At 40.1% G+C, this 14,266-nt stretch overlaps 1 protein-coding gene across 1 annotated transcript; it reads left to right on the top strand.

The window, feature by feature from the left end:
* The first annotated feature begins 404 nt into the window (after positions 1-404).
* suox (sulfite oxidase) lies at positions 405-9,111 on the top strand. The gene is made up of 5 exons (XM_008410011.2): positions 405-587; positions 3,616-3,686; positions 3,848-4,007; positions 5,368-5,637; positions 6,907-9,111. The coding sequence occupies exons 2-5, from the start codon at positions 3,628-3,630 to the stop codon at positions 8,110-8,112; spliced, it is 1,695 nt and encodes a 564-aa protein (XP_008408233.1). The 5' UTR covers positions 405-587; positions 3,616-3,627; the 3' UTR covers positions 8,113-9,111.
* Positions 9,112-14,266: the final 5,155 nt, after the last annotated feature.

Genomic DNA, 14,266 nt, shown 5'->3' with positions numbered 1-14,266 from the left:
AGTATTCCTTTCCTTTCCAGGGATCTACTCATATGTGTCGGTCCATGGCTGAATATAGGATAAACAAATATGTATTTTATGATCTATTCTAACCTTTTATATTAATGTCACTTTATTTAAATATAGCCAGAATAAGTTCGCTCTACACAAATAATAAGCGCTAAAAAAGTGCCATACTTTCTCAGTTTGACTTTGTATCATCACAAAGTCAAACATACTTGTTCTTGGGAATAAAACAGAATTAAAATGTTTTGTTTTATGTAAAGCATAAGAGTCTGCTTAAGGAGAACCGCTCTGAGATCAGCTGTGCCAAAAACGCTCCACCTCATTCATGCTACTTGTATTTTATAAGGCACCGCGTTACAGCTGATCTGGGTTCAGTTGTACCGGTGATCTGACGCTGCGTCGTAGTCTGTGCTACGTCGCCGCGCGCCATGGCTGTTCTGAGATCAGCTGTACCGGTATTTAACGCGCCTCGTGCTCCGCTCAGTTTATGAAACGCTCAGTCTGAGAAGCAGGGGTCACTTCGGTGGAGTTTCGTGGAAAAACGTCTGTGAAGAAGCAGACGACAGGCTGACTACTGAGCAGTGAGTGTCCCGCTGTGGGTGGAGGAAACTGGAGTTTGCCGTTAGGTCAACACAAAGGATGAAGTGGCTAGTTTTAACGTTAGCTTAGTTAGCTACATCAGTGAAGATGGGACCGAAAGCTTACACTTCATCTCCAAACATCAGCGGAAACGCCTGGTTTACATTTTTGATGAGCAAAAATTCATCTTGCAGACAATTCATAATTGTATTGATATTTATTTGGTTTTCTGGCGGTTTGTATTTAAAATAATGCTCAAATTTATCAGTGTACTCACAGCTGAGGCTTGTTGCTATGATTGTGTTGCTGTGATGTATTCAATAATGTTCTGCTCGAGATACACAAATTAACAAAAAAAACCATTGAAACACCGCAGATTAAAATTATTGATATATTTATTTGGCAGAAAAAATGAATACATTTGTATTTTTAACAATGGTTCTTATTCATAAACGGGAGAATAATGTCTGACATCCTCTCCGTCAATGTCAAATAGCTTTTGGTAGAGGCAGTATGATGATGTGGGGTGACTAGACATGGACAAAGCCGAGGCTTTTCATCACTGGAGGCATTCTCAGCCCATAGAGATGTCTAGATATGATTGTAACCAGCGGAAATCTCCTTTACATCCCAACACCTCCCACAGAGGAGGATTTATCTCAGACCTCCAGAACAGGGTAGTAAAGATGATGGCATTGCTTTCTTGCAGTTCTGACCTCAACCCCACTGCTAACTTTAATCATTAAAAAAAAAAAATCACACCAACAAGAGTCAGTAGCGGAACAAGCTGTCTAGCAGGATCAGGCAAGCATCTCCTCCACTCAGCCCATTAAATGTCTCGTCGGAAGTTACAGAGGAACAACACATTTTTTTAGTAGCTTGTGGCTGGATGTTTGATCACTCTTCTCTGCGGAATTTGAAGAGTTAATTGAATTCCCAGCAAGGTTGAGGTTAAGGTTGCTTTATGTAACCACTACCATAGTAAGTAGTGTTCTTTGCTTTGAAAGTCTCATTTTTCTTGTCAAATACATCAATATTTGACTTGTCTTGAAAGCATTTGGTTTTTCCATGAGAGCCCAAAAGTGTTGATCATCTTTGTTGTGACAGAGCTACCTTTTTTTGTCAGAACCAGTCTCTGTGGTGTCATAGATATTTAGAAATGGGGCAGGACGATATGGCTGAGAAAAGCAGCACAATATAAGGGTGTCGATATCGATAATTGATTAGTTTTTTATTTTGAATATTTGACTTTGGCATGACCTTACCTGTTTTAGCCTCCATTTTCCCTCGAGCTGTTGTACTCAGTTTCACCTTTCGCTTACCAGCGTTCTTCTTATTTTGAAAGACTTATGAGACAAAGTGGCAAAACCTGAAACTGCTGCTGTGCAAGTTACTCAACAACTTGTTGGTAGGTAACCACAAGTTACTCAACAGCTTGTTGCTAGTTAACCAAAGGGTGGGTGGATGGATGGATGGATGCTACCCACCCACCTAGCTTAGCTTACCATGAGGGGTTGAGCAGCTAAAGTTTTCCCTCTGCCTACATCCCCCAGAATGCTGTGCAGTTCTGGATTGGAGTTCAGTGAAATTAGGGAAAGTTGTGTCAGATGTATTTTCTATTGATATTCATAGTGTGTTTATCGCAATATATATTTATTGATTTATTGTCCAGCTGTATTTAAAAATTGCTGAAAAAGACTTTTCTGACTTTGTAAATCTATAATCTTCCTTCTTATGAGTGCATGCTGTTAAACAAATATTTTTTTTTTTTAATAAACAAGTTGATATGTCATTAAAGACTTTCCAAACAATCTGCACCACTTAAGAGATCATCTGCACATGTTGTTGTAACGAAACTGAAGGATTTCGTTGCAATCCTTCAACGAAAGGATTGCAACAAAATCCTATTATTGTTGAGTAATTTTAATGGATGGATGGATGGATCATTATAGTTCTGAATGTTCACAGGGCATTAACAGGCATGTAGATGAACTGGATCAGTCAGTGTTCAGCCTTCACCTTGTAGCCATTCTGAGGTTCACAATATGGGTAATGGCACGTAGCTGCACATTATCATGCTTGTTGTAAAACGAATATGGTTTTCCAGGTATAAAGTTGTAGACTGATGCGTTATCTCAGTGAAAACTGCTTCAAGATAACCCTGTCTAATCTTAATAGGCCTTGCAGACAGTGATAAGACGATTGACTGATAAAGCTGAGCTCCTTTTTTAACTGCTTTATGAACCTGCCGAGGTTCATAAAGCAGTTATGAACCTCTGCAGGTTCATAACCTCTGCAGGTTCATAACTGCAGAGGTTATGAACCTGCAGCTGCTGGTTTTCACAAAGTTTGTGCTTCCAGTTCCAGAGAAAAGCAGAAAAACGGGTTTATTCCTCCTGTCAGCCACAGATTTTTTTTTTTTATCCTAAGTGAATAATAATTTGTACTTAAATTAAAGTACAAATTATATTAGAGTTGCTAGTTTGTGTAATCTCGTTTTGTTTACTGTAAATGATGTGCATAAGGCATAACGCTTCCTCTGCTGCTCACTCCCACTCAGCTGATTGGCTCGTCTAGCTGGTTAAGGTAACAGCTGATTGGTCAGTTTAGTAGGAGGTAAAGGTTTAAAGGTTCAGTTTGATTGTTAATAAAAGCACATTTTTGCTGAAAAGGTGAATAAAGTGTTCCTGAGCAAAGCCTTAGTCAGAATTTAAATGCTGGTTGACGCTCATATTTGAAAACCGAACGTTGTGCACACAAGTGTAAAGGTTTAAAGTCAAACACTATGCTTTAATTTTTTTTTTTTTTGCTCCTGCTTGGTTGACTATTGCATCACGAGAAAACTCATTCATCTTTAAGCTTCTCTGTGTTGTGGACAGTTCTTCTCCCCAGTGAAGTTAATTTTGTGTGAAACTTTTAAATGAGGTTGTTTTGAGCTGAGCAGAGATTATGTATAATTCTCTAAAACAAAGGATATTATGTGAGTGTGTATCTTTTTCCCTGAACTTAATTAACTGAATGTTTTCCCAGGACATCAATGCAATGCTGCTTCTCAGGCGCTGCCGGAGCCTGACTCGACTTAGCGCCATCGGCATTCAAAGGTATGCAGCAGCAACCTGATGGTCAGCTGTTTTATAACATTTTATCTCAGCTTTGTAAAATGTGGCTTTACACATCAATCCTTTTAAATCAAGTATAAGTTATAGGAGAGGCTAGTTCAATCCGTATTGAGATGCATCGTATTTTTGTTGTTTTTTCTTAGGCCTCAGGCGGCTCCTTGTTTTGCATCTCCTGCAATTCGTCTCTGTAGCAGCAGCACGGAGGATCAGAGATCACACCACCGTGCCAACTGGAAACGTATTGTTGCTGGGGTGCTGACTGGTACCGGGGCTGTACTGACCTACGGTCTACTCCACCAAGAGGTCAGGAATGCATTGTAGTTTAACAAAACAATTTGTTTTGTGGTTGGTACCAGTTTTTGCATTCAGTTTTTTTTTTTTTTTCCCCAAGCTTTCCTGCCATTAGAGGTCATTAATCATTTCTAATTTGTCTTTCATCTGTCCATTGCCTGTCCCTTTCCAGGCAACAGACACACAGGATAAGCAACACTCGCATTTAAATACAATTTAGAGCAACCATCTGTCTGGATCTGTTGTTTTAATACACATTTAAAAGTTTTGCCCTGACTGAAGTCATGGATGCCGGCATGCGTTTGTAGTTGACATGTTTTCCTTCTACATTTATTTTTACACCTTCTGTGTTTTTCTGACAAGATTTGGAGCTGATGGGTAATTTCCAAACCTACATAAAAGAACAACAGACGACGTATATGAATTTTATGGCCGAACTTTTGCAAAAGAAGACTCAGCAAACTGCTCCTCCAAGCCGTTCACAGAGCGTTCTGCCCTCTCTCTGCTAGAGCAGACCTTTTAATTTGGAAAACAAGAGTGTGAAAAGATAAACGGCAAAGACGGATGGCAAGCTCCATTTACACACAGGTCATCAAGCCCTTTCCCTTGAGAGCGATGTCTCCCAAGGGTGGATTGAACGATCAGTTCTCAGGAACACAGATACTTGGTAAAAAACGATAACACAAAAATCCCCAACATGGGCCATAGTTGTGATTGACTCAAATTAACACACAGGATTATGTTTTACTATGCCTGGGCAATAAATTAATAACAATCTATAAGAACAGACAAGTGATCAATATCAATAGATAATACATCAAATAATTTTTTTTAATTTCACTGAACTTCAATCCAACTCTTCTCATGGTTAGCTAAGCAAAATGAGTGGCTTCAACTAACTCACTCACTCTTTGGTTACCTAGCAACAAGCTGTTGAGTAACTTGTGGTTGCCTAGCAACAAGCTGTTGAGTAATTGTCACAGCAGCAGTTAAAGGTTTTGCCACTGTGCCTCATAACTGCTTAAAAATAAAACGACGGTGTGGAGTGAAAGGAGAAAAAATGTACAACAGCTCGAGGGGCAACTGGATAAGTTTGACTATTTCAGATAATTAAAACAAAACTAATGTCCTTGTGATAAATTTTTTCAGCCATATGTTTTACTATGAACCATTTACTGAAAATGGTCTTAACGTAAAGTTAAAAGTAAATTTAGCTTGCAAGTAAGTTTAAACATGAAATATGTTTCAGTATAGATTTAAATGTTGGACATTACCAGTGTGCATCACTATGTATTGAAATGAGCATCTCGTCAAGTCCAAGATGACATTTCTGAGCTTTTGTTTTTTAAAGAACGACTCTGTCTCTGTTCAGGTTGAGCAAGCGGACGCTGGCTTGCCCCCCACAGAGAGGAGCTCCTCTCTTCCTGTCTTCAGCCACGATGAAGTCACAAAGCACCGCTCTCTGGAAGACGGCGTGTGGGTCACGTACAAGGGAGGCGTCTATGACGTCACCGAGTTTGTGCCGATGCACCCTGGTGGGAATAAAATCTTGCTAGCAGCAGGTGGTGCCCTGGAACCTTTCTGGGCCCTGTATGCTGTTCATGACCAGGAATATGTGTTGGAGATCCTCTCAAAATACAAGGTTAGACACATCGGTGTTGGTTTTCTTATCAAAATTTAAAATGCTGTGGATTATTTGAAACTTGATTTTACTTTAAAACCATGCAGGTGCAGTGATTATGCAACAGAATCGTCAATTTTAAAAAGGATAATTTTGTCAATCTATATAGAAAAAATTATATATTCAGGTTTAAGTAAATACATTTTAGACCAGATATTTACAGAACCTGTCTGAAAAGTCTCAACCTTCTTTCTCACTATCTGACATTAAATCAGACAAAGCTTGTTTTAGGTCAGTTAATATGATCAATTTGCTGAAAGTTTGTGAATGAAAGGGAATTCATAATAAATTCAGACTTGTGGTGCTGCAGGGGTTAAGCAACGCATGTATGGAGGCCTTAGTCCTCAATGCGGCTGTCGCAGGTTCGATTCCCAGCCTGGCAACCTTTGCTGCATGTCTTTCCCATTCTCTCATTACCAACTTTCCTGTCAATTAGCTATCAAATAAAGGCCACTAGGGCCAATAAAACCTTAAAAAAAATTCAGACTTTTGTTCCTACTCATCTTTAAAAAGTTAATTGTGCCTAAAAAAGGACAAAATTATTCAATTCATTAAGTAACATGCCAAAAATGACACCCACAGCCATGCTGAGTGTATGAAAACATCTGCCCAGTACTGTAAGCCAAACCCAACAATGACTAATTTTACATTTGTCAGAAATGACTTCAGAACTGTTTATGTAGTAAAAAATATATATTTGAATGAAAAATGAAAGCGCAGAAAACTGCAGACTCCATTAAAGTGTATATTTTCAAGTAATGTTGTATAATAACTTGAAATAAATTTGACTTTGCCTGCTCCTCCCAGTGCTATGTAGAAACAACCAATCAGAGCGAGGAGGAGGGTCTTAGCGCTATCAATCTCCCTCCATGTGCTGCTGCTCATGCTCACGTCCTTCTCTTCCTTTTGCTCTGCAGCTAGCATAGCATGCTGTGAATACTCAGGCTAGTTAGCTTGGCCACTGATGACGGCGGATAAATGTTTTGTTTTGCATCTGTAAATTGTTTCTATGTCAGGTTGATTGACAGCACTAAGACCCTCCTCCTGGCTCTGATTGGTTGTTTTTGGTCGGGAGCTGTGCATTTCTTCAGACGGCAGTAGCAGCTCAGGGAGGAGCTGGAGGAGAATGATCTGTCACAACGTGGAGACAGTTTGAACCAATATGTAAAAATCGTATTTTATTAAAGTTACGAACTGCAACTTTAATGTAGCCTTTTTGTTAATTCAAAGGTTGGCGAGCTGAGTGCAGAGGACCTGAAGAAGCAGGGCGAAGCCAAAGAGTCGGACCCCTACTCTTCGGACCCCGAGCGCCACCCGGTGCTCCGGATCAACAGCAAGAAGCCGTTCAATGCCGAGCCTCCTCCTGAGATCCTGACGGAGAGCTACATCACTCCCCATGTGTTGTTCTTCAAGCGGAACCACCTGCCCGTTCCTCAGGTGGACCCGGCTTCATATCGCCTCCAGGTGGAGGGCCTGCCCAGAGGAGCGCTGACTCTGTCATTAAAGGACTTGAAGACCCGGTTCCCCAAACACACAGTCACGGCTACGCTGCAGTGTGCCGGGAACCGCCGCAGTGACATGAACCAGGTAAAGGAGGTGAAAGGATTGAACTGGGGCATTTCTGCTATTGGGAACGCCAAATGGAGCGGAGCGCGGCTCAGAGACGTGCTACTGGCTGCTGGGTTTGGCCCAGACGTGGCCAAATGGGCCCGCCACGTTCACTTTGAAGGACTGGATAAAGATGTGACGGGGTCAGCATATGGAACCTCGATCCCCATCAACAAGGCCATGAATGAGGACGGCGACGTGCTGCTGGCGTATGAAATGAACGGCGAGGATATCCCTGCGGATCACGGCTTCCCTGTGCGGGTCGTGGTTCCGGGCGTTGTGGGAGCGCGCAACGTGAAGTGGCTGGGGCGGATTGTGGTCAGCGCAGAGGAGAGCAGCAGCCACTGGCAGCAGCACGACTACAAAGTCTTCTCCCCGGGGACGGACTGGAGCAAGGTCGACCACACGTCCTCTCCAGCCATCCAGGAGCTGCCCGTCCAGTCCGCCATCACCGTCCCAGCAGACGGAGCCCAGATCGACCACAGCGACGAAACGCTGACCGTCAAGGGCTACGCATGGAGTGGCGGCGGCAGAGAGGTGGTGCGGGTCGACGTCTCTCTGGATGGAGGGAAGACGTGGCAGGTGGCTCAGCTGAGGAGCGGGGACAAAGGTCAACCGGATGAGCCTTCGCCTCCTCCGGGTCGATCCTGGGCCTGGAAGCTGTGGGAGCTGACGGCTCCTCTTCCTCCTGACGCTGACGAGCTGGAGATTATCTGCAAGGCGGTGGATAACGGCTACAACGTGCAGCCGGACACAATCCCGCCCATCTGGAACCTGAGAGGCCTGCTGAACAACGCCTGGCACAGAGTGAAGGTCAAGGTCACCTAGGATTAGAGGGAGGCCTGGCCCAAAGCTCATCATCAGGGAGGGAGCTTTGGTTTGTGTCAGGCTGTCTAAAGTTTACAAAGTATTTATGTGATCTTGTTGCTTGGAGATTTGAAAGATGAAAGTATTTTTCATATGAATAAAGTCAAACATCTCAACAGTATCTGCAGTTCCACACAGGAAGTTCAGGTTGATGTAGGGATTAGAGTTGCACCGATCAGGCTTTTCCTGATCAATACTGATATCTGGGTCTCTGACGTCTAACCTGCAGATTTAGACTTTTTTTTTAACACCAAGACTGTAACCAAGAAAATAAAATATTTCTGCAGTTTATTTGATAGCAGTAGTTATGCTCTTTATAGATGTATATTTTTTAAAAAGGATATTGTATAAACCTACATGTCGTTTATCAACGAGGGTAAGTTAGAGACTACTGAATGTCTTTATTTTTTTTTAACAAGTGATGGTACTGATTCTATCGTGATCAACGAGTGGGAGAAAATACAAATCCTTACATCTAAATAAAAAAGGACTTTTTTAGATAAACACAGCATATAATTTACATCATAACATAAACTAACTGAGCAAGGACAAAGAAACACTTGTGTATAAATTTGTTTGGGATTTTCTCTGAAAACTGGAATTTCTTAAAGCCTTTGTGTAACATAATAGCTCATTTCTTAATTTGTTAGGGCTGTTATACAGGGGCCAAAGAGCTATTGGTTGGACCATAAAAAATAGTGAGAGATCTTGGTTTTGAGGCATTTAGTGACTAAATGAGAGCAAAGAAGACACTAAATTATCTTTTCCTGACTTCACCCTGTCTGGCAGCATCCTCCAGGTCACTGATGAGGTCAGATATTTGGGACATTACATCTCGGCTGACCTGTCTGATGACGGAGACATTTACAGGCAGCGTTGTACTCGATATGTACAAGCTAATATTCTTCCTCGGAAGTTCTCCATGTGCTAATCTGTCAAAATTGCACTTTTTAAAGCACACTGTACTCCAATGTACACTGCCCACCTGTGGTGGCGATACAGGATAAGCATTATGAATAAATTTCAGGTCGCTTGTAATGATGGCATGAGGATGCTGCTTAGGGTGCCACGATGGAGTAGTGCCAGTCAGATGTTTGTGAATGCCAATGTACCAACCTGCGCTGCTGTGCTTTGAAACATTATGCACAGATGTATGTGTAGATTAACAGACTGCAAACTGCATCATTCAGACTTTGACCAATCCTGTTCAAAGCTCAGTGAGGTCCTTCTCCAGTTTGTGGGAATCACTTTTTATTGTTCTTTTGTCTGTTTATAATTGTCTAAATAAAGAGGATTGATTGAGTGATTGATAAAAAGAAACAGATCAGCTGATCAATACAAAATTGGCAAAATTTGTCTCTTTAATTGGAGCATAAGAAGTGCTTATGCTCCAATTAAATGATTTTTCTCAGCATTTGTTATTGAACCTTTATTTTTGAACATGTATTGGGTTAACATATTTAAATCTCTTGAAATGGGAACATTTTTAGGACATTTATTTAGTGTTGCTGCTGCCATTACAGTTTATTTGAAGGTACAAATTTAGTGGAGTTGTTACTTTAAAGCAGGGGTGCTCAACAGTCCTCAAGAGCTACCGTCCTGCAACTTTTAGATGCTTCCCTGCTCCAACACACCTGGATCAAATGAAAGGCTCGTTACCAGGCCTGTTTAGAGCTGATCCCGGTCTGTTGGAGTAAGGATATTTCTAAAAGTTGCAGGATGGTAGCTCTCGAGGACCGGACTTGAGCACCCCTGCTTTAAAGGTAATTTCTGTTTATGACAAAAGTAGCGATGGCAAAGTCTCCAGCTCAAATATTTGTTCACTGAATTCATATATAGGTTTAGATGTTTTTGATGCATCCATTGAGGAGTAGAAAGTCAGGCGAACCGGTGAGTTGGAGACCCAACAAACTGACACCCTAGGCAAAGTTTTAAAAGCTCTGTCACTGCAGTGATTGGGGCAGAAGACTGCTTGTGCCTGAAATGATGCAGTATTCAGGTTGGTGTTGTAATCCAGTATCGTTACTTTGAGCACTTTAATTCATCAGCATGCCTGTCAGTAACTGTCATCAGACATCGCACACTTTGTTAGCCATGCTATGGATGTGCAAGTCTCACTTTTTTCCACATAATCAGCCTGTTTTCAATGTGTTTTGAGGTTTAATTGCACAATGTGCGGGATTCAGAGGCCTGGCTACAAAAAACGTTTTTTGTCGTAAAAAAAGTGGTTTTAAATTTACTTTTCTGTTTTAGAAAAGAAATTAAACTATTTTATGTTTCATAATAGGTTACTTACTGGTTATAAATGAGCACTTAGAATTTATAAAGTACTTCATCTCAATTTCAGTATAAAAGGACATTACACAAGAAACCAGTTAATAAACTTGTTCTTGTTTTTAATGGGAATATTTCAGGTCATTCATTGTTGACACACCAGGAGGGACGCCTTTAGCCAACACTGTGTTGATGTCATTCCTAAAAGTGTTACATCACCCTGATGTGACTGTTTATGATGCAGCACTAATGGAAACAAGTATGGATTTAAAGAAAGGTGACTGAATTAAAGCTGTTTTTACTTGGCAATGAGGAATATTTTGAACAGGGCCTGAAGTGTTGAGCCAGATATTCAGGTCTTATATTTCCAAGAGGGAGCTAATTTTCTGGAAGTGTTTTTGTTCTGTATAATCAGATTTACCGTATTTTCCGGACTATAGAGCACCTACAAATTGGAACATATAAACTGGTACATATATAATCAGCTGTTATCCGCCGCTCTCGGTCTTCCATATTTCCATGGAAATATCTAATAAATCTGCTGGATTATTAGATATTCAGTCTCCAACTCCGAACCATAGTTTTGTTAACGCCGAGTTTACGTGCAGCGGCTCCATTTCCCTCCTGTACTGAAAGATTGTTTACCTTAAACTTAAACGCTGCATCATATGAGTTTGAAGAAATTTCTCCGTCGTGCCTGCTGCTAGCATGTGCTTGTTCTAAATGAAGACGAGCTCTTTCTTTGATTTCCAATTTTGACTTCCAATGATTCACTTCCTGCTAAAACGCCCCCTGGTGGCTGAAGAAAAATCCACAGAAAAGTCGCACCGGGCTACAAGCCGCAGGTTCAAAGTTTAGGAAAAAAGTAGCGGCTTAGTCCGAAAAATACGTTGTAAATGGTTACCTGCTGATGTGTCATATCCAGCAGTGCTTTTAAAATGCGTACTGTGCATTTTGAATTTGATTATAGCGGAGATGATGTGGACTTCTAACCTGACTCCGACTTCCTTCTGCTGATTTTGTTGCTGCTCGGTGTGAAAACTGTCAGGGTGCCAAACTACACAGCACCTCCTGGATTCTCACTCTTGTTTTATATACCTGGTACATTTTGTTTTTCATTATTTCTCACAGTAATATAAGCTTAATGTTTTCTTTTAACAATTTAGAATGGGAGTATATTTTGCTATGCAGTCCTAATCTTTTTATGCACTTATTTATATATATAAAAAGTGTCTTATTTGTTTTGTTGCATTTGTGCACAAACATCTAATCTTAAAAAATGTGTTCACTTGAAAATACGCCTTGTACATGTTTACAATAAAATGTAGTCAGGATTTTGTTTATTCTTTCATGAGACCATTTGCTGTTAAAATCTGTTTCTTAATATCTGGGAATGAGATAAACTGGACTTGAAACCTAAACAGCCTCTCGGTGTGCTTGATGTTGGGCAGGAGGCAAGAAGGAAAGTTTCTTAAAACCCCTGATCTTTTATGTAAGAAAAGCCAGCGCACGTCGTGTGTGTATATTTACGTGACCGGTAACTGATGACCAGAGCCGTTGTGTTATCTCTGTGAAGACTGAGTTTGCTTTTCGGTTTGGACGTGATTCAGTCCAGATGTTCTCTCGTGAGCCTGTGACTGGTAGAGACCCAGAGAAAGTAATAAATCAGAAAACATTCAGGAAGTTCTGTGATGCATCTTTGTGTGACTCATACAGAAGTAATGTTTGGATGAGCAGAAATGTTCTGCAGATAACCAAAAGAGATTAATTCTTGTATTCATGCAGGACCGTATGGTCATTATCTACTATCTCAAACTTTAGATAAATGAGAAAACTGGAAATCAAATATAAAATGATACCGTTTTTTGTGTGTGTGTGCGTCACCATTCCAAGAAAAACGTCTTTTTTTGTGCATTTTTCTTTAATTACCAGTTTGCTACCATGAAAATGACAAATACAGGAAACGCAACGCTGACTGTTCTCTAAATAAAACAAGTGTGTCACTTTATTAGTCAATTAAAACTTGTGAATGTTTTTCATCCACTGAAGTTGTAAGAAACAAATGTGGGAGTGAATTATTTGTTAAAATTGGGTACGAAGGTTTTCTCGTTTAACCAGAGTTGGAGTCCTTTACAGGAGCAGTATTATGTGTTTTCCAGGCACATAGTGCCATTTTATAGCACAATCAAGTAACTGTGTCACCTTCAGTTGTTATAAAAATCCTGTTTACGTCAAATATGACTTAAAATAAATTTTACTTCCTAATTTAAATCCTTGAAATTGGGCCGCTGTTTCTTTAAAAACTCTTCTTTCTGAAAGGAAGTCATCACCTCTCCTCTATTAACCCTTTAACAACATTTTTACGAGCGTTGCAATGAGAAGTGGCTGATATGAGCTCAGTGGGTGAACTGTTCCACCAGGTGTTTGCTAATTGCTGCTGGCTTGTTCATTAAAATGGCACATTTCTAATGTATTAAAATGAAATACGATCAGTACACCTAATGATATTACTGATCAGGTAATGCATTCAGCAAGTACTTTTACTTTTAATACTTAAGTATTTTTAAAAGCCAGTACTTTTTTACTTTTCCTTAAGTAAAATGTTAATGTGGTACTTTTACTTTTACTTGAGTAAATTTTTGTCTGTGTATTTGTACTTTTACTTAAGTAAATTTTTTGAGTACTTTCTCCACCACTGGTTATAAACCGCAGCTCCTTTTCTCTAAGGGATTTAAAGATACCACACAGTGGTAAAGTGATACCTCCAAATACAAAAGGTGTTTTAAAGGCGAAAGGGTTGGTAACTTTGATTTGACGTCACAAGAATTAGGCCGGTCAGACGACATTAGTTAACAAGACTATGGTAGAAAGAGATTTTTGTCAGATTTAAACATAGATACAGAAACATTCACGCTGCATTGAGCTGCAGGAGAAATCTGAAACAAATAGTGAAGATGATGATCATCTTTAATTGATTCCGTTTAATATTCCTTGTTGAATTTCTTCGTCTGGTGGCTTTCAGTGCATATTTGCTGATTATAAAAGGAATAAATATCGTATGCCTCTTTTCTCTCCTCAGATAGTTATGCGATAGTCTGCCTGTTCGGTGATTGTGTTTGGTGGAAGTAGCAAGTGATCCAGCACTTTTGCAGGATATATTGTTGGTCCTTAGAAACTCATCAACCAGGACATGTGGTTTTTATAACAGCGTGGCTTCCTGTTAATGCTGGAAGAACTCAGCAAATAAAACCCAGCCTACACCGGGTCCTCTCTAGAAACCACTTCCACGCGTTTCATTGTCGCTCAGCTCAAATATGTTTTGCTGACACTGTAAAGAAAACAAGTTAACCCTTGCTCATGATCTGGAAAAGTAAACAATGATTTACAAATGAAATAGCAAAACAGCCTTAAAACTTGACCATTTAGGGAAAACATCTAAAGCTATTTGGATTTATTGCAGAGAAAACTTTGGCTGGTACCTTTAAAATGGACAAAGACTCAAAATCCAGATGCATAACATTATAAAGTAAAATGAGAAATATACATCGTTTTCAAAATTTCACTGGCATCCATTTGTATTCAGCCCTCTTTACCTTGACACCCTTAAACAAAATCCAGTAAAACAAAATGCTTTACCGATATCCATCTTCCGGAGAACTGTTCAACCTTTCATCTGAAAATGGAGGATAACTCCAACTCCTACCACAGTTATTCAATAGTTGACAGGCCACAAATCTGGCCTTAAGCTGTGTAACGTTTTAGGAAACAAAGCAAAAATATGCAAAAGTGCTAAACGAGAACAAAAGTGAACTTTTTTACCTATAAGCCAAACATTATGCAG

The sequence above is a fragment of the Poecilia reticulata genome, linkage group LG5 (genome assembly GCF_000633615.1).
Source record: "Poecilia reticulata strain Guanapo linkage group LG5, Guppy_female_1.0+MT, whole genome shotgun sequence".
Classification (NCBI taxonomy): Eukaryota; Metazoa; Chordata; class Actinopteri; order Cyprinodontiformes; family Poeciliidae; genus Poecilia; species Poecilia reticulata.
This window is presented reverse-complemented; position numbering and strand designations above follow the sequence as displayed.

Excerpts from the sequence above, each read along its gene's own strand:
- suox (XM_008410011.2), top strand. The coding sequence starts at position 3,628 with ATGCTGCTTCTCAGGCGCTGCCGGAGCCTGACTCGACTTAGCGCCATC. Across the intron at positions 3,687-3,847 it reads AGCGCCATCGGCATTCAAAG|GCCTCAGGCGGCTCCTTGTT; the intron begins GTATGCAGCAGC and ends GTTTTTTCTTAG. Across the intron at positions 5,638-6,906 it reads AGATCCTCTCAAAATACAAG|GTTGGCGAGCTGAGTGCAGA; the intron begins GTTAGACACATC and ends GTTAATTCAAAG.